The 21339-nt window shown below is 47.6% G+C and overlaps 2 protein-coding genes across 4 annotated transcripts; one reads left to right on the top strand and one right to left on the bottom strand.

Annotated features, from left to right (window-relative positions):
* Positions 1–3336: 3336 nt before the first annotated feature.
* Positions 3337–11261, bottom strand: GNL1 (G protein nucleolar 1 (putative)). Its single transcript, XM_044257599.1, has 12 exons — positions 11123–11261; positions 10559–10724; positions 10036–10172; positions 9729–9880; positions 9540–9611; positions 8374–8581; positions 8101–8196; positions 7331–7525; positions 4703–4881; positions 4463–4625; positions 4073–4213; positions 3337–3687 (listed from the first exon to the last, which is right to left on the bottom strand). The coding sequence occupies exons 1-12, from the start codon at positions 11193–11195 to the stop codon at positions 3446–3448; spliced, it is 1824 nt and encodes a 607-aa protein (XP_044113534.1). The 5' UTR covers positions 11196–11261; the 3' UTR covers positions 3337–3445.
* PRR3 (proline rich 3) lies at positions 10692–17598 on the top strand. Of its 3 annotated transcripts, XM_044257621.1 has the most exons (6): positions 10692–10772; positions 12341–12463; positions 13181–13243; positions 15181–15363; positions 15716–16006; positions 16271–17598. In XM_044257621.1, the coding sequence occupies exons 2-6, from the start codon at positions 12358–12360 to the stop codon at positions 16375–16377; spliced, it is 750 nt and encodes a 249-aa protein (XP_044113556.1). In that variant the 5' UTR covers positions 10692–10772; positions 12341–12357; the 3' UTR covers positions 16378–17598. The 3 variants fall into 3 exon arrangements, with proteins under 3 accessions (XP_044113556.1, XP_044113545.1, XP_044113565.1); XM_044257610.1 differs by lacking the exon at positions 10692–10772 and having other exon boundaries at positions 11865–12463; XM_044257630.1 differs by lacking the exons at positions 10692–10772; positions 15181–15363 and having other exon boundaries at positions 11865–12463.
* The last annotated feature ends 3741 nt before the right edge of the window (positions 17599–21339 follow it).

Raw genomic sequence — 21339 nt, 5'->3', positions numbered from 1 at the left:
AGTGGGTTAAGCCGCTGCCTTCGGCTCAGGTCATGATCCCAGGGTCCTGGGATCGAGCCCCGCATCGGGCTCTCTGCTCAGCCGGGAGCCTGCTTCCTTCTCTCTCTCTCTGCCTGCCTCTCTGCCTGCTTGTGATCTCTCTCTGTCAAATAAATAAATAAAATCTTTAAAAAAAAAAAAAAAGAACTCAGTCTGATGGGGCGCTTGGGTGACTCAGTTAACATGTCTGCCTTTGGCTCAGATCATAATCCCAGGATCCTGGAATTGAGCCCCTTCTCTGGCTCCCTGCTCAGTGAGGAGTCTGTTTCTCCCTTTCCCTCTGTCTGCCCCCTACCATCCCCATTCCACTGGTGCTGTCTCAAATAAATAAAATCTTAAAACAAAACAAAATAAAACAAAAAAACAAAACAAAACAAAAAAAACCCTCAGTCTGAAAAAAGGGATGCTGGGAAGGAAGTTCCTTGATGTCTAAATAGAATGTCAGCACAAATGAGAGAAGTACTGAGTTCTCTCCATCAAGAGACTGACCAGAGAGGTGCCTAGCTGGCTTAGTTGTGAGAACATGTGGCTCTTAATCTCAGGGTCATGAGTTTGAGCCCCACATTGGGTGCAGAGATAGCACAAGTAAACTCAGAGAGAGAAAGACACTGGCCAGTAGCAATGGGAACTGCTACAGTCAAATATCCTCAAGTAGATATGACTTAGGCTAAGGGGTATGAGGACAGGGGTTTTGGGTATTTCAGCATTGAAGAGAGATTGGACCCCTGGTTTCTTTTGACCCTTTTATTAGTTAGTTTCAACCCTCAGCCCCAAGTACTGGTATTAGGGTATTATTTGAACTTCTCTGAATCTGTTTGCTGCTAAGAGAGTTCTTTTCCCAGTCTTTTTTTGCTACAGTGAGTCACTGACAGGGACCTGGGAAAATAATTTATAGTATAGCACATGGTGGATGTTACCTCTTTCTAGGTGTTCAACATACCCCTCCCCCACCACCCACCTTGGGTACCTGGGTGGTTCAGTCAGTAAAGCCTCTGCCTTCTGCTCAGGTCATGACCCCAGGGTCCTGGGATCAAGTCCCTCATTGGGCTCCTTGCTCAGCAGGAGCCTCCTTTTCCCTCTGCCTGCCACTCCCCCTGCTTGTGATCTCTGTCTCTGGCTCCTTGCTCAGCAGGAGCCTCCTTCTCCTTCTGCCTGCCACTCCCCCTGCTTGTGATCTCTCTCTGTCTCTGAAACAAATACATAATAAATAAATAAACAAACAAACAAATAAATAAATATTAAAAATAAGTAAGTAAAATCTTTAAAAAAAAAATCTCTCCTCTTCAGCTTCCCCTCCAGCTCCAGGTCTCACCTTTTCATCCCCACCCCCAGACTCTCCCAAAAACTCTGGTGAAATTCAGGAGATAGCCAAGAGATAAAAGTGAAGAGAGGCAGCACTGCAGAGGAGGTGGGGAGGGAACAGAAAGAAATGTGATTTTCTCCCTTTCCCCCATTTCTTGAGAACACTCCAATGTCCCTACGTCTAGAAGCAGATAAATCCCCTGCTTTCCTAAACATCATTAACCTTTAGAGGAAGCTGAGCCTGAGCTCCTTTCTTCCATCCTAAGAGTCAGCCTTGAGGCTAAAGAGCCCAGGATGGGAGATAGGTGGGCTTTTCTCTAATTGGGACTTTTTCTCTTTTACCGCACATTTTGAGTAACCTTCAAGTACATTCACATACTGACAGTATTTTATCTCTGCACCGGACTTGAAATTCCAGGACTTACCTGTTTACTGGGACCAATACACTGTGAGCTTAGGGGAATGTTGACCAGGACTCAAAAGCCAAATATATCAGCCTCTTGTAAATATACTTCATTTCCTTCACTCCTGGACTGACTGGGTTTCTACTGGCATAACAGAAAACTGCCCAGTGACCTAGATTCTGCAGAAGATGCTTTAGAGTGAAGAGAAGGATTCTGTTACTCCATCTTCTACTCATCCTTGCACCTAACAATATAGGTTTGTCAGCCCATTAAAAATACTTTTTGCTGGGGCGCCTGGGTGGCTCAGTGGGTTAAGCTGCTGCCTTCGGCTCGGGTCATGATCTCAGGGTCCTGGGATCAAGTCCCGCATCGGGCTCTTTGCTCAGCAGGGAACCTGCTTCCCTCTCTCTCTCTCTGCCTGCCTCTCCATCTACTTGTGATTTCTCTCTGACAAATAAATAAATAAAATCTTTTAAAAAAAAAAATACTTTTTGCTAATGCTTAACTCAGACAACACTGTGCCAGTCAACAAATCCCATTCTCCCTTTTTCCAATAATTAAGTCTAAGAGTCTGGCTGCTTGCTTAACAAAGGAGTACAGGAAATCTTCAGATGCCCTGACTCACAGGATGGCTGACTACTGCTGAGAGGCCCAGGACTCTTTAAGACAGCTCTGGCTACCTGCTGAGTTCTAGCACAGACCCTGCAGTGATCATCTTTTCTCTAGCCCCAGCCCAGGCTAAATAGGATTCAAAAAACTGTCTCTGTGCCTTCGATCAATCTCATAGACTTTTAGTGCATATGGGCCTTTAAATAATGAAGCTTAACACTGTACTTAAAGGGCTGGTCTGCTTAAATCATGAATGTGCACATTACCTGTTGCCAGTAATTAAGATGCTACTTGTACACATTTAATCACCATCTTCACAAACATTGTCTTAACTAAAAACTTCTATCAACACGAAGTCCTAGAATGATAGTGTATGAGCCTAAAGATTTAGAAAACATCACACACCCTTCTTCATCTAAAAACTTGGGTGCCTGAGAATGGGGTCTTAATCATGGCCAGGCTGCACATTTAGGGAAGGCCCTATCTACACATTTTTATATGCTCGTGCTTAGCAGAGATCCAGACTCACAGCTAGCCCTTGATAAGTATTTGTTGAATTTCAATAAGTCCTATAAAAAGCTCACATGGCAACATCAGCTTGTCACATCTCTTACCACTTCTGCTCCAAATAGTAGTACTACTACTAGAAGCTAATAGACTCAGGTCTAGCAGCAGGGGGGCACACACAGCTGCTGCTCAAATCTGAGAAGGAATGGCACAAACTCCAAAAGAGGGTTGGATTTAGACCTGGCCTCAAAGCCTGAAGTGACTTCCCCTCCCCCATGTTTATACTGGGATTCATGAGGTACAGAGTGGAAGAGTGAGCAAAGACAGTGGATTTCACGGCCTTACAACCCAGTGAATTAACCCCTAAGAGAACTCTTCCTTCCCAAAGAGGGGAAAGAAAGGAGAAGAGGAGAGAGGCTTCCCACAGCTGTCGGCTAAAACAGCCGCTCTCACCTCAGTCCATTCGGGGAAGGGGTTACAAAGCAGACAATCTTTATTCACAATTGGGGCAGCAGAGGGGAGGTACCCCCAGGTCAGTTCAAAAGCAGAGATACTGGGTGGAGCAGATGGCGCAAGGTAGGAACTCAGCACTCGTCCTCTCCCAGTAGGGCATAAGGGTTTCGGGCAGCCAGGCTGGACCCTGGAGCTGAAGTTGGGGTGTCCTCATCCCCTTCCCCCTCCTCATCCGCATCCCGGTCCTCCTCTCCCTCCTCCTCACAGGAGCTGCTCAGCTCTTCTTCTTCCTCCTCCTCCTCGTCACCAGCTGGCCCCACCCTGCCCTGCAAAACCACCAGCTCTGTGGTCTCTGGATGGGACTCCCAGGTGCCTGGGGAACCAAAACAAGAAGAGAACAGAGGAAAGTTTTAAGCGAGGAACTAAAGCCAAAGAAAGATGGAGAAGAGGCAAAGACTAAGAGTAACAATCGGTTTTGCAGCTGCTGGCATTCAGTCATTCATTCATTCATTCATTCAAATTCCCATGTGCTGGGCATTGAACAGAAGCTCTGCATATATTAACTCTACTCTCTACCATGACCTTGCCAGAGGACAACTATCATCCAGGTTTTGCAGATCAGGAAACTATCTCAAAGATGCTTAGTAACATAGAGCTGACGAACAGGTACAGAATCCAGGTCTAACCCTCGCTCTGTGTAGCCACAGAGCCTGCACCCTTTTGCCTACATAGTAACACAAGAACAGTGGCTGTCTGACCTTTCTGTTCATTGTAGCCCGGGGGATGAAAACACAGGCTGAGGCGGCCGTCCAGTGCCAGCCGTAGGAGGCTATTGGCTGCTCTGTACACATCGTTCCGGGCTGCCTTAGCTGTCTTATAACCACGTTTCTCTGCCCAGGCTGGAGAGAGAAAAGAAGAGTAGGGAGGGAAGCCATTAACTGGGCCCAGTTACCATCACCCCATTCTTGTAACACAGTCCTTCCAGTTTTCTACAGATCATCCCAGACCACTGATCTTGCTGGCCCCACCACAGAAATCCAGGCATGAGCAGCCAGGTGCTTCATCAATGGCAGAACCTGTGAGGACAGGTGAGGAGATAGGACAGGGTTCAGGGTAAGGGGAGGAGAAACCAGGAACATAGAGCCCACCTTCACAGATGTCCCAGGCACACCAGGGGTGTTCCGCTGAGGGATCCTTGGCCTCTGGGTGGCGCAGGTGGAGCAGGACCTGCACAGGAATTCGAGAGGCTAGGTAGCCCACGGCGGTGTATGGCTCCTGGATTTGGGCAATGGGGTAGATCCCCGCCAGAACCTGAGGGCAAATAAGAATGCTCAGTCTGTTCCTGACCTCTTGCCTCCTCTCCTTTCCTGCCCCCTCTGCCCTCATACCTGTAACTGCCTGGGCAGAAGGGATGGGAATATGAGGCCGGGGCAGTCACAGAGCTTCACAGAGGGGGTGAGAAAGTAGGTCTGAAAGTATCGGGTGTGGCCAGGTGTTCTGGAGACACTCACGACCTTCCTGCCTACCAGACCGTTGATCAGCGAGGACTTGCCCACATTGGGGAAACCTTAGAAAGGCAAGAAAAATTAACATTAGACAGTTCCCTACTCTGCGACAGGTAGGATATGATGCTATAACTATAAATAAGAAGGGAAGCAAGGCACAGAAATTAAAGAAGCGGGGGTGCCTGGGTTGTTCAGCAGCTAAGCATATGCCTTGGGCTCAACTCAGGGTCCCAGCATCCTGGGATCAAGCCCCATATAGGGCTTCCTGTTCAGCAGGAAGCCTGCTTCTCCCTCTCCCACTTCCCTTGCTTGTGTTTCCTCCCCCACTGACTTCCTATCAAATAAATAAATCAATCTTATGAAGGAAGGAAAGATGGAAGGAAATTAACAAAGTGGTACAACCTTGCAAGTTTCGAATCAGATTCTGGGCTGCCAGGGTTGAATCCTGGCCTCTCCACTTATCAGCTTTATAACCTCCAGGCAATTTACTTCATTTTCTGAGCCTGTTTCCTCATCTTTTTTTTTTTTTTTTTTTTTTAAGATTTTATTTATTTATTTGACAGAGAGAGATCACAAGCAGGCAGAGAGGCAGGCAGAGAGAGAGGAGGAAGCAGGCTCCCCGCTGAGCAGAGAGCCCGATGCGGGGCTCGATCCCAGGACCCTGAGATCATGACCCGAGCCGAAGGCAGCGGCTTAACCACTGAGCCACCCAGGTGCCCCCTGTTTCCTCATCTTACAAGTACAGATACCTTCAAGCTCAAAGTGGTCAGGATTAAATACAACTGTGTGGTTCAGTGCCTGTGGTACACTAAATGCATGCAGCTCATAATCATCACAACTTCTCCAGGGAGAAGACGGGAAAACCTCGAGGCTCACTGCCACTCTCTTCAGGACTACCTCTAATACTTTGGGTGACCTTGGTATCCACACAGGTGGCCTGTTTAATACTCTGGCCTCTGAGTGCCAGCATCTATCTTCCAAAGGTCATTTCCTCAACTACCCACTGCCATAGTCATACTCTGGATCTGGTCAATTCACGCTTCTAAAATCTCAACTGCAAGCACCACTCTCTCTGCCCTGATACCCTGTCATTCCAGCTCACTTACTCTGTTCCTCATTTCCAGTAAATTTTTGACCCACTATTCCATACTGAACTCATGTCCTCACTTCCCTTCTTACCCAACTGAGATACTATGACCCAGCTCTATACCCAGCCCCTTTCACAGACCACGAACTCCCAAGTCCTGCCCCTCTCCTCCATCTTACTCATCCCCATGGCTCCCATCTCCCAGTGCTCTGACACTGGCTTGTCCCATAATCACCAAGCTTGCTCCGACATCTAGATCTTTTCATTTACTAATCCCTTGGCCTGGAAGGCCCTTTTCCCATATCTCCAAATGGTTACTTCCTCTCAACATGCCAGGCTCTTCTCAAAGGGGACTTTACATGAGAACCCTCCTCTCTGGGTCACTCTCTATCCCCTTTCATTGTCCCTAAATAATATGGTTTCAAGTCATGAATCTATTTATTTCCAAGGCAATAAGCTCTGTGAGAGTAGGGACCTTTCTGCCACTTTCACGGCAGCATTATCTGCTCCTGGAACAGCACCCGGCACTTAGCAAAACATCTGTCGATAACTAGAAGTAAATCCAAGCTCAGGACTGCCTGTGCCACAGAAAATGCTCTCCCTTGCATCACTGTGATGTAAGCTACTGCACATAGGTATTGCAGAGTCTTGAAGAGTGGACACCCCACTGCCCCTACCCTTGCCAGGGGGAAATGACTGGAGAGGGTGCCATCTGTCAGCAATCAGGTAGGTTGTTCCCAAGACAAAAAGGGAACTAACTCAGGAATGTTTCCAAGGAGCCCAACTAACTACTCTGCTTTCCTTAATTTGATTCCCCTATCACCTCAATGCCACAGCTTTGCCCAAGTCACTTCTTACGGCTCCCATCAACAAAAGGAAGGGGCCCTGGGTCCTAATCATACATTCCTTTCTTCCCCACCAAGAACGGAGACAAAGCTCTTAATTCAGGGAAATTCTCCTTGACAACAGACTTAAAGGGATCAGAGTTAGAAGATATGAATGCTAACTAACCTCCTACTAGGACGTAATGATTTCTCTACTACAGACCGATTATGACTATGGGAACAGTTAAGATATATATCATTTAGAACAATGCTTGGTACCTGGTAAGCACTACGTAAAGGTTAAAGTTTAACAATCGTGATTATTACTAGTAACACTATTGGTCAGTCATCCTTAGGCTCTGCCTATGCTATTCTCTTCATTCCTCACTTCTGTTCTTCTAATTGGGTATCAGCATCCTCATTCTAAAAACCAAAATAACTAAGACTCGGAAAGGGTAAATAACTTGCTCAAGATTAGTAAGAGCTAAGCCTGAATTTAACTCAAAGGCACCAGAACCTTTCCACTATTGCTGACACCTTCCTTTTCTGAAACTCTGTACCTCAGGGTAGGCCACCATGCATGGGCCACCACTTCCTTACCCACACAGCCAATGGTCACCACCCCATCTTTGTAGCGCTCCCGGGTTGGGCCAGTTGGCTCCATCGCTGAGTCAGTCTGCTGCTCCACCAGGACTGCCGGTCCATCCTCTTCTTCCTCTTCCTCTCCAGAGCCATTTCCCCAGGTGGCCCCAGCCACATCTCGGGCAATCTTCTCTCGCCAGCTGCTCAAGTCCACTGTTCAGGAAAGAAGATGATAAAGGTTCTCCCCAGGGCCACCAGAGATGATTGCACAGACTATGTACTGCACAACTCCCTCTGGAGTTGGAGAGTGCCAATCCACATGACAGATTCTTCTTGGCCTGTGTTGAGTTTCGGAAAAATACAGGGAAGACTGAAGGCAACAGAACACTGGGGTTCCTGCCTACCTGCTGTCTTTGTTGCCACCATGTGTGCTTCCTCTTCTTTTTTTAAGATTTTTATTTATTTATTTATTTGACAGACAGAGATAACAAGTAGACAAAGAGGCAGGCAGAGAGAGAGAGAGAGAGAGAGAAGCAGGCTCTCCACTAAGCAGAGAGCCTGATGCGGGGCTCGATCCCAGGACCCTGGGATCACGACCCGAGCCGAAGGCAGTGGCTTTAACCCACTGAGCCACCCAGGTGCCCCTGTGCTCCCTCTTCTATCCTTCCCCCGGGTGCTCAACTACATCCATAATAGAAGGGACTAACTTCAGGGAAGGGAAGCAAAATGACTTTAGGTCTTGGGTCTCCCCCATATCCTTCCCCAGCTTCCCTCTAAGAGCTATATACCTTTTCCTGCAGTGATGGCTTCACAGGCTCTCAGCAACTGCTCTGGCCCCAGGGCCCGAGTCCAACCTCTCCCCCGCCTCCGACTCTTCTTCAAAACTGAGATCAGAGGGCACAAGTGTTAGGCTTAGTGTTAGGTATTGGGCTTATACACCCCAGCTCACCCACCACCCTTAGGCCCAAGATCAGGTACTCCTTCGTCAACAAGCTTCTCTATTCTCCGTTGTCCCCTGCCACCCCACCTCTCCCATGCTGTCTTTCTCATTGCCCACTCACCGCTACTAGGGTCCTGTGGGGTGCGGGGGTCCCGAGGGAAAGAGGAAAAAAGGACTATGTGGAGCTGGGGATAGTGTTGGTGAAAATAATGCTTCCAGGCAACCACGAGAGCCGGTGGGGCTAGATCCACCTTGTTCAGGACCAAGACCAAGGCCAACCCAAGTTCTCCAGTCACGTACTCGTAAAGTGCTGGTGGGAAATTCACAACCTGGGACAGGGTTGGCGAGAGGAGGGAGCAATGAGAGGTCAACCCAGAGTTCTCTGCCTCTAGTTCCCCACTCACCAGGTACCACTCAGAGACAAGACTCTGGGGGTAGCAGATTCTAGGGGCAAAAAGGTAAATTAGCAAAACTGAACTAGAAAAATTAAGTAGCAGTAAGCAACATCTGTGCATTTGTCTCTGGGGGACTTCTTACAGGTCCTGATTAGGGATGGAAATGAGCCAAAAACAAGACAAGGAAATAGTGATACCTAGCACACTGGTGTCAAGATTGGGGTCAGGCATAAGAGTAGGGTTAGGATAAAACTCATAATACCTGTTTTTGTATGCACACAACTATCTACACGTATTTAGATGCATGTATGCACATGCACAAGTCTGTAGATTTGTGATAAGCATGTGTGGCTGTGTGAGTGCATATGAGTACACACATTCGTATGTGTAGGAGTGTGTATATACGGGCCGTTAAGGACTTCCAAGCTCAATGTCCCCACAGACCTCCCTTTCTCCCACTAGAGGACAGCAATGGAGTGGCAGAGCCAGGTTAACACAAAGGTTGTCCAGCAGCCAAGTTTAGAGCCTTAACTACTATCCTAGTCTTCCATGTAAGGCTGAGTTCTATAGAGACTGATGTGGTGGGGCAGGGAGGAGCCCCAGGCTGCCTTCACAGAATCCCCTGGAGCTCCACACTAAAACATCCTATTGGTCTAGCTATGGTAGAATGAAAACAGGATACATAGTTTTTCATCAAAGGAATAAAGAGGGTCAGTTAACCTGAGCAGGAGTGATAAGCTGTGACACTGATGAACAAAGGACTGACTTCTTGACTGCAGACATCACTATGCAGTAGGAAAGACCTCTCCATCTCCCAACTCCTGCCTCCGCCCTTTACCCCACAAGAATCTTCCTCCCCATCCTCCTTGTCACCCTCACCCCCAGTACTCACTGGGTGTCGGATATCAGTGATAAGTAGGACAATGTCAGACATCTCCAACACACGCCACAGCTGCCTCCATGTCTGAAAAAACAAGATCAGTGGAAGAGTACCTAAGCCCAGAATTCCTCTCCTGCCTGACCCCAGACCAATGTGACCAACGGTTACTATGCCCCACTCCTGTCCCCACTCCATTCTCACCTCCAGATTATGCTCAAAGTAGCTGAGTTTTTCAGAGGTGTAAGCCCCATGAATCTTTGCAAGGTACTCCTGGAAGCTCCGTTCCTCCTGGCTCATTAGCTGCTCTTTGGACATCTCATAGCTCCAAGGAGGACGTCGGGGAAAGTCCAGAACTGGGAAGTTAGGAAAAAATCCAAGTAAATCAGAATAGTTTCAGGGCTCAAGAATGGATCCCAGACCTCTCATCCCTCACAGTCAGATCTTCTTCTTCCAAGTTCCTTCCCCCAGCCCACTGCCTCTTCCAAATACCCAGATGTTGAGCTCTCACCTGAGCCAGGCTGATAGACCTCCCGGATGTCCAGCTCCAGCAGCTCAGCACTGACAGGTTGCAGCACTTGCTCCCGGGCTGCCCTCTTTCTCCTTTCCACCTCCTCCCGGCTGTCTCGCTCAAAATGCAGCCGGTATCTAATGGGACAGGGACCGCAGCATCTCTTGCAATCCCATGGCCACAAACTCCCCTCCTGGGCAGACAACTTCATAGAGCTTTCTCTCCAAAGTTGTCCAAGTCTCCTCTCAGTCCACCTCCCGCAAGTCCCTCTCCCGCAATATTCCGCGTTTCTCTAAACCTCGCTTTTTTAAAAGCCAAGAACTCTCTCCAGCCGCCCCCGCCCGGGGAAGGGAGGATTGTGGCCCGCTCCCGTGAGCCCAGCTGCCTGCGAAGAGACCGACGGCATCCCAGACCCACCCCCTCCACCACCAGCAGCAGGCTCCCCCCTCCCACCCCCGCCAACAACGCTCTCACTTCCGGGTAGGCGGGTATGCCCCGGCCAGCGCCCCCAGCCTGCTCTCACCGATTTGGGTCATAGCCTCGAGGACCCAGCCCCTGGGAAGGCTGCTGATTGAGCCTGCGGATATGATGGGTCACAGACTCCCCGTCCGAGGTGTCGGTCTGCTCCTCCCGCCGCTCCCGGCTCCCGCTGCGGCTGTTGGAACTGGATCGCAGCCCATCTTGGAGCCCTGCGGGGAGGAGGTGGTGACGCCAATACTGGACGGCTCTAAAGGGCGGTAAGACCCCCCTCCCCGGTCTGTGTGGCCTCCCCTCACACCACCCCACTTCTTTTGAGGCCCGATCCTCCCAGCATCCTGCCCAAGACCCTACCGGATGTGCGTGGGGGGAGTCATTCCTCCTCCAGGGACCTGCGGGGATGGCGCCCCGTTCGAGCTGGAGGGATTCCCCTCCCCCAATTCCCCATCCTTTCCCACCCCTTCCAGGGAGACTGGGGTGAGAGAATCCCGATCGTCTGCGCGTGGCCACCACCCACTCCCACACCCCGCAGGGGTGCGGCGGGCACACCCCTCCTTCCAGAGGTGCCGGGAACCCGAGCCCCGCCCCCTCCCCTCGTTCCCGCACTGACCTCGCTTCCGCTCCCGCTTGTCCTGCAACTGCTTCTTCTTTTGCTTCACGCTGAAGGGCTTCTTTCTCGGCATGGCCTGGACCAGTTCCCTGGCCCACTCTCCGCCGAGCTCCCGCCGCCTCAACTGACTCCCCCCCCACCCCCCCGGGCACCCCCCGCCGCAAGGGCCTGGGACCCTAGAGGGGGCGGGGCTATGAGGTGACGTCAGCGGGCGGGCCTGGCCGATTTGCCCCCACCCCCCTAACTGTGGCCTGGGTGGAAAGCGAAGGAAATACAGCCACTTCTTTATGGGAGCGAGGCGAGAGCAGGATGCGGGGTGCGCTACTGCACGTGAGAGTCAGTGGCACCGAGAAGGCGCAGCTGCGGCGAGGAAGGAGGCGCGCGTGGGAGGATCAGGCTAATTTCGTCACGGACGCTACCAACTCGCGTTCGGAGGAGGGGGGACTTGTGTCATCACTACCTTGCGCTCTGGGGGTGGGGGAAGCTACCACTCACCTGGAGGGGGCGGTGGAGCGGAGGGCGGGTCCTACCACCTGGGAGAAAGAGCGTGCTTGCGCTGAAGCTACTTCCCAGTCCCCCAGCCCCCCACCCCCCGGGCTTGACCTTAGTGGAAAGACTGGACTGCGCGTCCCAGGAATAGAGTGGAGTTGCTCGTCTACACTGGGGGCGGGGCCAGACGTCTTGAGGGGCGGGTAGCTGTCTCAAGAGCCCTGGGACCCAAATTCCTTGTCAAGGTAGTGGTAAATAGCAGGATTACAGATCATAAGGGCAAGGGCAGGCTAGGAAGGAAACCCAGGTGGGACAAGGATTTTTGGAGAGAGGTCAGAGGGCACGAAGTTGTGCCTGCAGCCGTTACCATAGTAACCAGGGTCCGGATGTGGCGATCTTAAGGTGCGACAGCTCTCTCAGGCCTTCTGGCCCGAGAGCCTGTCGACTCTATGGCACACAGTGAGCAGCCAGTCGTGGGTTCTTTGCGAGGGGAGAAGAGAGGAATTTTTAAAAGAATTTAGAGGAACGCAATAAAAAGTAGCCTTGAGACTGCTTCTGTGCCTGGCAGAGACCGAGGGAGGCGTTTTATGATAGAATTTGACGCACAAATCTCCCCGGAGCTTTCCGGAAGTTAAATGGCGGGAGCATCAGCCTCTCCATGCACTCACCGGAAGCGGAAATAGAATCCCCGCGTGCCCCTTCCTCACTGCCCTCCAAATCCCGCTGCAGCCATTGCCGCAATCACGATGCCCAAACGAAAGAAGCAGAATCAGCAGCAGCCACCGCCACTGCAGCAGCCCCCGCTGCCAGAGCGGGAGGAGACGGGAGACGAGGAGGATGGGAGTCCCATCGGTGAGGAGCCCGGGAGGGGTGTGCACATGCCTGTCAGCTGGTCGAGGGCGAGGGGTTAGGGTCTGAAAAGGTGCGGGGGAGGGGGCTCTAACGGGAAGGAGGAAGGGCGCAAACACTGGGGCGGGGATGGGATCCTGTCCGGTGTGGAGTCCTGAGCGAGTTCTCTTCCTTGACCCCTCAACTTCGATCCGGCCTCTAACCTTTCTGAAGAGGGCAGGGGAGAAGATAAAGAGCTCGTGTGCGCAGTCGCAGAACGGCAAGGGAGAGGGGGCCCTAGAGAGGTTGCAGATTGCGAAGACTAGGATAACAGTTTACCACCAGACTTGCACAGAGAAGCTAGATAGAAGTGCTGCCTTCTCTGAACTACTCCGGGGGCGGGGGGGATCGTTCTGATTGGCCAACAGTTAAAGGGAGGATTGGATTACATCTGGAATCACCCGGGATGTTTTGGGTAGCAACTAGGTTAAGGGAAAGAGAAAGCTGTAAGATAGTCTTACCGCATTATACTCCTTGACTGAGTCTCCACTTTTTTTTTTTTCCCCCCAAACTGGAAACTCTTTTTTGAGGAAAGGGCAGGTGGATTTACCTGAGAACATGTAACACTACTGAGAATGTCTGGCTTTACAGATTGAATTAAGAAATTAGTAGAAAAACATAAGACAGGATCATTATAACTTTAGTCCATTTTGATAACTATATTTTCATGTCTGCTCTTAGGACCACCCAGCCTTCTAGGCCCTCCCCCCATGGCCAATGGAAAGCCTGGTGACCCCAAGTCAGGTGAGGATGAGGGGGCTTTGATTCTTTGATTAGTCCTGGAGAAGGGGACAAGGGAGGGCCTAAAACCCAGGAGAACTTAAAACTAAAAGATAAGGGATTCTGTTCAAAAATGAATGGAGAGATGTATATTCACAGATTGGAAAACTCAGTGTTGTAAAAATGTCGCTTATTCCCAAATTGATCTATAGATTCAGTGGATTCCTGGTTACAATCCCTATCAATCCCTATAATGAAAATAAACATTCTGTGTTATTACATGGAAATGCAAAAGCTGCAAATACAATCTTGAAGTTGGAGGACTTACCTGAATGTCATAATTTACTGTAAAGCTGTAGTAGTTATGGTGTGATGTTGGCACAACAGACCTAAAAGTCAATAGCCTCGTACAAAAAGTACAGTAACAGGCCTGCACGTATGTAGACACCTCATTTATGATGAAGTTGGAGCTGAAATAGTGGTCATTTCAATAAATGATGCTGGATTAATTGGGTATTCTTGAGGGGGATGAAATCTGACCTATTCATATGGTATGTAAAGATCAACTCCAACTGAAGTATAGATCTAAGTGTTAAAAGTAAAGAAAAATATTTTCATGGTCTTGGAGGAGATAACAGTTCTTAAACAGATAATAAACATTTTAAAGATTGATAAACTGAACTACATTAAACTTTTATTAATCAAATGATACCATTAAGAAATTAATAGGAAGTCATAGAGTAGAGGATACTTGCAACAAATAGAACCAATGAAGAGCTTGAGTCTAGAATATACACAGGCCTCTTTTAGACAACCTGTTAGAAAAAATGGGCAATGTGCCAGAACAGCTCTCTCTCAAAAACCGAGATCTAAATGACCAAGAACATGTGAACAAGAACTCAATATCATTAGTTGTTAAATAATTGCAAGATGAAAACATAACATTTCAAGTTAAGACCCTTGTGCACTGTTGGTGAGATTGTAAAATGGTGCAATTCTATGGAAAACACTATGGAGTTTCCTCAGAAAAAGTTAGAAATAGAAATACCAAATGATCCAGCATTCCCACTTCTGGGTATATATCCAAAAGAATGGAAAGCAGGATCTTGAAGAGATATTTGCACACTCCTATTCATAGCAGCATTATTTACAACAGCCAAGAGCTGGAGGCAATCTAAATGCCCATTGACAGAAGAATAAACAAAATATGGTATCTTCTTACAATGGAATAGTATTCAGCCCCAGAGAGGAAGGGAACCCTGTTGCATGCTACAGCATGGATGAATCTTCAGGCCATCTTGCTAAATAAAACAAGCCAGTCAAAAAAAGACAAATGTATAATTCCACTTATGAGGTATTTAAAGGAGTCAAATTCATAGAAGCAAAGTAGAATGGTGGTTAGTAAGAGCTGATTGGAGGGGGAAAAGGAGAGTTGTTCAGTACCTGTAGAGTTTCAGTTTTGCAAGATGGAAAAGTTCTAAAGAGATCTGTTTCACAACAATGAGAATTTACTTAACACTGCTGAAACATGCACTTAAAAATAGTTAAATGGCAAATCTTAGGCACCTGGCTGGCTCAGTCAGTAGAGCATGTGACTCTTGATCTCAGAGTTATGAGATCGAGCCCCACGTTGGGCAGAGTTTTTTTTAAAAAGACAACAAATTTTATGTTACATATTCCACCCAATTAAAAAGCAAAACAAAATAAAAACACTCCCCAGAATGGCAAAGTGAAAAAAATTGACAATACCAAGTATTGTCCAAGACTATGGAACAATTGCCAGTGGGAGTATGAATTGGTACAGTCACTTTAAAAAAGAAAGTTTGACCTCATTAAACTTTAGCATACATATACCCTAGGACCCAACAATACCTCTACTACGTTTATACTCAACAGAAATGCATACATATGTGTAACAAAGACATGTATAAAAATGTTCATAGCAGCATTTTTCGTTATAGCCCCAAACTGGAATCCACCCACATGTCCACCATCAGTAGAATGGATAAATAAGTTGTTGTGTGTGCATGCAATGGGATACTACACTGCAATGAAAATGAACGAACTCCTGCTACAGGCAACCTGGATGAATCTCACAAACACGATGTTGAGCGAAAGGAGCCAGACAGAAAAGAATGCAGACTGTATGATTCCATTTATGCGAAGTTCAAAAACAGGCAAAAACTAACCTATGGTGCTAGAAGTCAGGATAGTGGTTACCTTTGGGGAGGAGGGTGGAATAGTGGGGGGGGAGGGGCACAAAGGGGGGAGGATTTTCGAGTGCTAAGAAGGCTCTATCCCTTCACCTGGGTGGTAAAATCACAGGTGTGTTTACTTTGATGGCAGTTGAGTTGTACATTTAAAATTGGTGTATTTTTCTGTATGTATATTGTACTTCAATAAAAAGTAAAACAACAAAAACACAGGGCTGCTTTATCAGAATTAAGCTGGCCACTGATCACCTTTCCATGTCTTTCTTTCTCTCTTATTCTTCAGCTCTTCACAGAGGTCCTCCAGGATCAAGAGGACCAATGATTCCACCACTGCTGAGTCTCCCACCGCCTCCCCGGGGTAGAGGCCCAATTCGGGGAGGCCTAGGCCCCAGATGTGGCCCATATGGTCGTGGTTGGTGGGGGGCCAATACTGAACCTCCTTTTCCTGGACCAGGCCATGGGGGTCCTTCCAGGGGAGGCTTTCACAAAGAGCAGAGAAATCCTCGAAGGCTGAAAAGTTGGTCTCTTATCAAAAATACCTGCCCGCCGAAGGATGGCCCTCAAGTTATGGAAGGTAAGGTCCATTTTTCTTATGCCTATAACATTTAATATCCATCACTCCCCAAATGCCTGTGACTCTTCTCTTTTGGGTTGTCCTTCGTCCTTCTGAAGTAAGAGTAGCCCTGAATGTGTTTTTCTCCCAGGAAAATAACTACTATTCTAAAATGTCTGGAAGTGGTAGGGAGTAGAAAATCTGACTGCCCTCTCTTTCTCTGCTTTTTGTTACATTTTTTTCCTTTCTTTTATTTTAAACTGCTCGATTTTGACTTGTTTACAGACAAATCCAACCGCCCCGTTTGCCGACACTTTGCCAAAAAGGGCCACTGTCGATATGAAGACCTCTGTGCCTTCTACCACCCAGGCGTCAATGGACCTCCTCTGTGAGACTGTGCCTTCCTATCCAGGCTGGAAGGAGCCCACTGACCTAGTGGCCATATATTTCCCTGTGGCCCTGTGATGGCTACTGTGAGGCTGTTCTACCCACCACCCTCAGTCAGTGACACCCACCCGTATCCACAGCCTTCCAGTTTGGGGTCCAGAGCTGTGTTTCATCACTGGTGCCCAGTATGTGGGCTTTCTTCTGATCCAGCCTCCAGAGACTCGTCTTCAGGACCCCATCTTTGCTCCCTTCAACTGCCTCCTGGATCCTCTTCCCCATCGCCAACTGACTGCTGAACAGGAAACCTCTTTGGTGCTGTTTCTTGTGCATCTGTCCACCTCGCCCCTGGTACTGCCTTCGATTCCTGAGAGCCCTGGAGCAGTTTCCTACCATTCCCTTCTTCTGGCTGCTTGTTTTAAGTCCTTTTTATGCGACAGCCCCTACCCCCAAAGTTGCCAGTTGCTCTGTGAAACTGAGCAGGTCAACCAGGTTGACCTGGGGTCAAATATGGACGACTGGTACAGAGTTACTCCCTGAAAGGCCACTCTCCCTGCTTTTGGATTTTGTAGTTTCTTCGTCAGTAGCATGATCCCCACCGCTCTGGTCTGTGATCACTGTGCTTTGTGAAACTGTGCATCCCCTCCTACGTAGCCTTTCTCAGTGTCCGTGGCATCTTTGTGACTTCCCAACACTAGAGTAAGTTTTTCTGCCAAAATGAGTGAGGCTCTTGGTGCCCTCTAGACTTTCCACACCTCCCAACATGGGAGAATTTGAAACTTTTCCACAAGACTGCCTCTCTAGTCTCCCCATTCTCCTGGTGTTGGTTTTTCTGGGTTTGACATAAGCCCATGAGATGTCCTCTGAAGCCTCTGATGGGCTACCCTATTTCCTCTCCAGCCCACTTTAGTTAGAGTACGTCATTGTGAGGCCACCAGCCCTTTTGTCTGAATTCTGTGAATCTCTACCCGGCCTACCTTTGGGTGGAACCTGGACAGTACTGTCGCCCTCATCTAACCTTCTTCCCTACCTCCCTGGTACTGGTTGTTTTCTGTGAAAACGGCAGTGAACAGGTTTGGTTTTGAACTGGCCCAGAAGAAATGGGTCAGGAGTTGTGTGGGCAAGAGGGAAGGATGAGAGCCATTGGAGAACTGAGAATGAATTTTTTTTTTCTTTTTAACATTTTTTATATTAGTAATAAATGCAGTGGAAACAAGCGTTTTCTTCAATCCCTGTGTTCCAGTCATCTCTGGAGGTGCAGATAAGGGTGTTCTTTTTGGAGTCACTTTATTCTTCCATTTGTTCATATACAGTGTTGGAGAAGGAAAAAGCTTGAGTTTTTTTCAGTCTGAAGGAACTAGTGAGGTCCCATAACCTATAAGCATCAGACACACCAGGCTGCATTATGTTCAAGGGTAAGGCCTTAGAGGAGAAAGGAGAGGCCAAGTATCCACAGAGTAATTTTTTAATGTTCTACTCATATTTGTAGGTTTGATGATTATGGAGTTGTGATGACAAAACAGTCTTTAAACAAATATTTACAGAGTAACTATGGGCCTGACAGTATACTAGGCACTAGAAATAACTAAAATCAATGTTTAAATCTACAGGGGAGACACTTTTTTTTTTTTTTAAAGATTTTATTTATTTATTTCAGAGAGATCACAAGTAGGCAGAGAGAGAGAGGAGGAAGCAGTTCCCTGCTGAGCAGAGAGCTCTATGCAGGGTTCGATCCCATGACCCTGAGATCATGACCTGAGCCGAAAGCAGAGGCTTAACCCACTGAGCCACCCAGGCGCCCCGTACAGGGGAGACAAGTTTATCAAAAAATCATGAATATGTGTAATGTCACACCTGTCAAAAGTGAGACATAATGCAAAGTGAGTATGTAATAAAGGGAGACTGGGAAGGTGACGTCTGAGACAAGCTCTGAAGGACAAGCTGTGGAAGAGCAAAGTCTAAGCAAAGGTGTTCACCAAGAGATGGGAAAAGTAGGAGATGAGGCAGAAGGAAGAAGGGCTAGACCACTCAGGACCTTGCAGAACACACAGCCTTGGATCTTTTCATTAATCCTTTGAACGGTTTTTAGGCATGTTGGTATGGATTAGATTAATTTTTCAACAAGATCATATGGGTGTATGGATCTTTGGAGCCGGGCTTGGAAATGCCTTCAAAAGTAATTTCAGTAGTCCAGGTGAGTTATGATACAGACTTCGGTAGTAGACCAGAGAAAAGCAGACATTTTATTTTTTTTAAAGATTTTATTTATTCATTTGACAGAGTAGGCAGAGGCAGGCAGAGAGGAGGAAGTATGCTCCCTGCTGAGCAGAGAGCCCAATGTGGGGCCCGATCCCAGGACCCTGCGATCATGACTTGAGCCGAGGGCAGAGGCTTTAACCCACTGAGCCACCCAGGCGCCCTGAAAAGTAGACATTTTTAAAATAAGAGATCGAAAAGAAAGTATCAGTTTTCTCGGGGTAGTCCTGGATTGCATAACTACCATTTAAAAAGAAAGATAGAGGGATAACGCTAGGAATTCAGAATGAATCTGAGCTGTCATTTTAAGAACTCTGAGAAGAGAGAAAATAGGTGGGTATACAGGTTTGTATTCATATTAAAACTAGTGACAAATGTTTTGCATATCTAAGTTTTACAGTATAAGTGGTAGTTAAACCATAAGCATGGAAACATTCACTAAATATTAAGTACCTACTATGACCCGGTTTATCAGCTTTTAAGCACAGTTTTTTTTTTTTTTTAAAGATTTTATTTATTTATTTGACAGAGAGAGATTACAAGTAGGCAGAGAGGCAGGCAGAGAGAGAAGGAGGAGGAAGCAGGCTCCCTGCTGAGCAGAGAGCCCGATGCGGGACTCGGACTCGATCCCAGGACCCCGAGATCATGACCTGAGCCGAAGGCAGCGGCTTAACCCACTGAGCCACCCAGGCGCCCCTTAAGCACAGTTTTAACAGAAACCAAAGTTAGTCCTAAAGCAAAATAGAAATTAATTTCTCAAAATTCAAGAGGTAGACAGCCCAAGGTAGGCCACCACCTCAGGTACTCAGAACCCCTTCCCCCAGGTTTCAGCTCCACAACTACCAGGGTCAGATACTCCTATTTGTGGTTTGGGAAACAATGCTAGTTTATCCATGCTCCAATTCTCAAGATGAACCAGGAAGGGCAGAGGACACCGGCTTTCTTGGAGGAAATTTCCTTAAAGCTAACACAGCTCTTCAACTTTATGCCACTGACCATAATAACTAGTCTTCCTAGCTGCCACTGAAACTTTGAAAAATTATTTTTATTCAAGCAGCTATGTGCTAAGCAAAATACTGGATTTTCAGAATGAATATCCTCTATTAGCCCCTCTGCTAAAATTTCAGGATGCAGTAGAGGATAAGACAAAGTGTTAATGCCCTCCAGCCAAAGACCACCAGGAACACACCCATCAAAAAACTGGATTTATTAATTCTGCAGAGGTTGTCTCACTAATGGAGGTTTAGGAATGACAGGACTAGCATCTGTGCTAGGTGATTTGGAGGGACGTTTCAGGGATGTGAAATTATTCTGGGTTGGATACTATCAGGAAGTGAGGGCAATTATGATTGCACATTTTTTAAAGATTTTATTTATTCATTTGAGAGAACAAGCAGGGGGGACAGCAGAGGGAGAGGAAGAAGCAGAATTCCCTCTGAGCAGGAAGCCCAACACAGGACTCCATCCCAGAAAGCTGGGATCATGACCTGAGCCAAAGGCAGATGCTTAAGTGATTGAGCCACCCAGGAACCCCATACAATTGTACATCTTAAAAAATCTCATCTAGAAGGAGGGAGGAATGAAACATGGCTAAAAGTGTAGCTGGTCAAAGAAAGCCATCATTTTAGCCTAGAGGGAGCTGTTTAATATTTATGGTGTTTGCACAATGACCTTGTCTTTGTGCTTAGAGAAGATTATGAACTTTGTCTTAAATTCATGACAGTCACAGTAACCTTTTCTGACATTGGTGTTCTGTGAGGTTATGTTCAACTTGAGCACCATGGCCTATCTCTTAGGATCAGGCCAATTCCCAGTTGTCAGGAGCTCTTTTTCTCGAACATGAATACATGAATAATTATAGATGGTGATTAATGATATAAAGGAAGTAAATAATAAATAAGGTGCTGTGTAAAAAATAATGATTGGGGCTACTCAAGATACGGTGGTTGGGATAGAACTCTGAGGAATCTGTTGCTGAAGTCACCTGAGAGGAGAATGTCACGTGGTAAGAACAGAGTTCACAGCACAGCCTTGAGGAAGGCTGACATTTGGTGGCCAAGTAAAAATGAGAATGAAACTAACAAGGAGATGGAGAAGGGTTGGCTAGAGGGGGTTGTGGAGATATCTCGGAGTGTAGGTCTTCTCTTTGCTTAATAAATATATATATATATATATTTTTTAAGATTTTATTTATTTATTTGACAGAGAGAAATCACAAGTAGATGGAGAGGCAGGCAGAGAGAGAGAAGCAGGCTTCCTGCTGAGCAGAGAGCCCGATGCGGGCCTCGATCCCAGGACCCTGAGATCATGACCTGAGCCGAAGGCAGCGGCTTAACCCACTGAGCCACCCAGGCGCCCAATAAATATATTTTTTGAATAAATGAAGTAGACATGGCTTGCTGCTGAGGGGGAAATGGAAAAAGAGAATTACCTTTCAGTTTGGGCCTTGGTAACCAAGAGGTGGTATGATTTCTTGATGGGAAATGTGGGAGAGACACGGTTAAAGAGTAAAAACAAGGGACGCCTGGGTGGCTCAGTTGGTTAAGCAGCTGCCTTCGGCTCAGGTCATGATCCCGGCGTCCTGGGATCGAGTCCCACATCGGGCTCCTTGCTTGGCAGGGAGCCTGTTTCTCCCTCTGCCTCTGCCTGCCTCTCTGTCTGCCTGTACTCGCTCTCTCTGACAAATAAATAAAGTCTTAAAAAAAAAAAGAGTA

Source organism: Neovison vison, chromosome 1 (assembly GCF_020171115.1).
Source record: "Neovison vison isolate M4711 chromosome 1, ASM_NN_V1, whole genome shotgun sequence".
Classification (NCBI taxonomy): domain Eukaryota; kingdom Metazoa; phylum Chordata; class Mammalia; order Carnivora; family Mustelidae; genus Neogale; species Neogale vison.
This window is presented reverse-complemented; position numbering and strand designations above follow the sequence as displayed.

What these genes read in the sequence shown, in the direction of transcription:
- GNL1 (XM_044257599.1), bottom strand. Translation starts at nt 11,195, where the DNA reads ATGCCGAGAAAGAAGCCCTTCAGCGTGAAGCAAAAGAAGAAGCAGTTG. An exon ending in ACTTTGAGCATAATCTGGAG is followed by an intron (nt 9,612 to 9,728) that starts GTGAGAATGGAG and finishes TTGTTTTTTCAG; the next exon opens with ACATGGAGGCAGCTGTGGCG. An exon ending in AGCCATCACTGCAGGAAAAG is followed by an intron (nt 7,526 to 8,100) that starts GTATATAGCTCT and finishes TTTCCTGAACAG; the next exon opens with TGGACTTGAGCAGCTGGCGA.
- PRR3 (XM_044257621.1), top strand. Translation starts at nt 12,358, where the DNA reads ATGCCCAAACGAAAGAAGCAGAATCAGCAGCAGCCACCGCCACTGCAG. An exon ending in GCCTGGTGACCCCAAGTCAG is followed by an intron (nt 13,244 to 15,180) that starts GTGAGGATGAGG and finishes TTTTCGTTATAG; the next exon opens with CCCCAAACTGGAATCCACCC. An exon ending in GACAGAAAAGAATGCAGACT is followed by an intron (nt 15,364 to 15,715) that starts GTATGATTCCAT and finishes CTTATTCTTCAG; the next exon opens with CTCTTCACAGAGGTCCTCCA.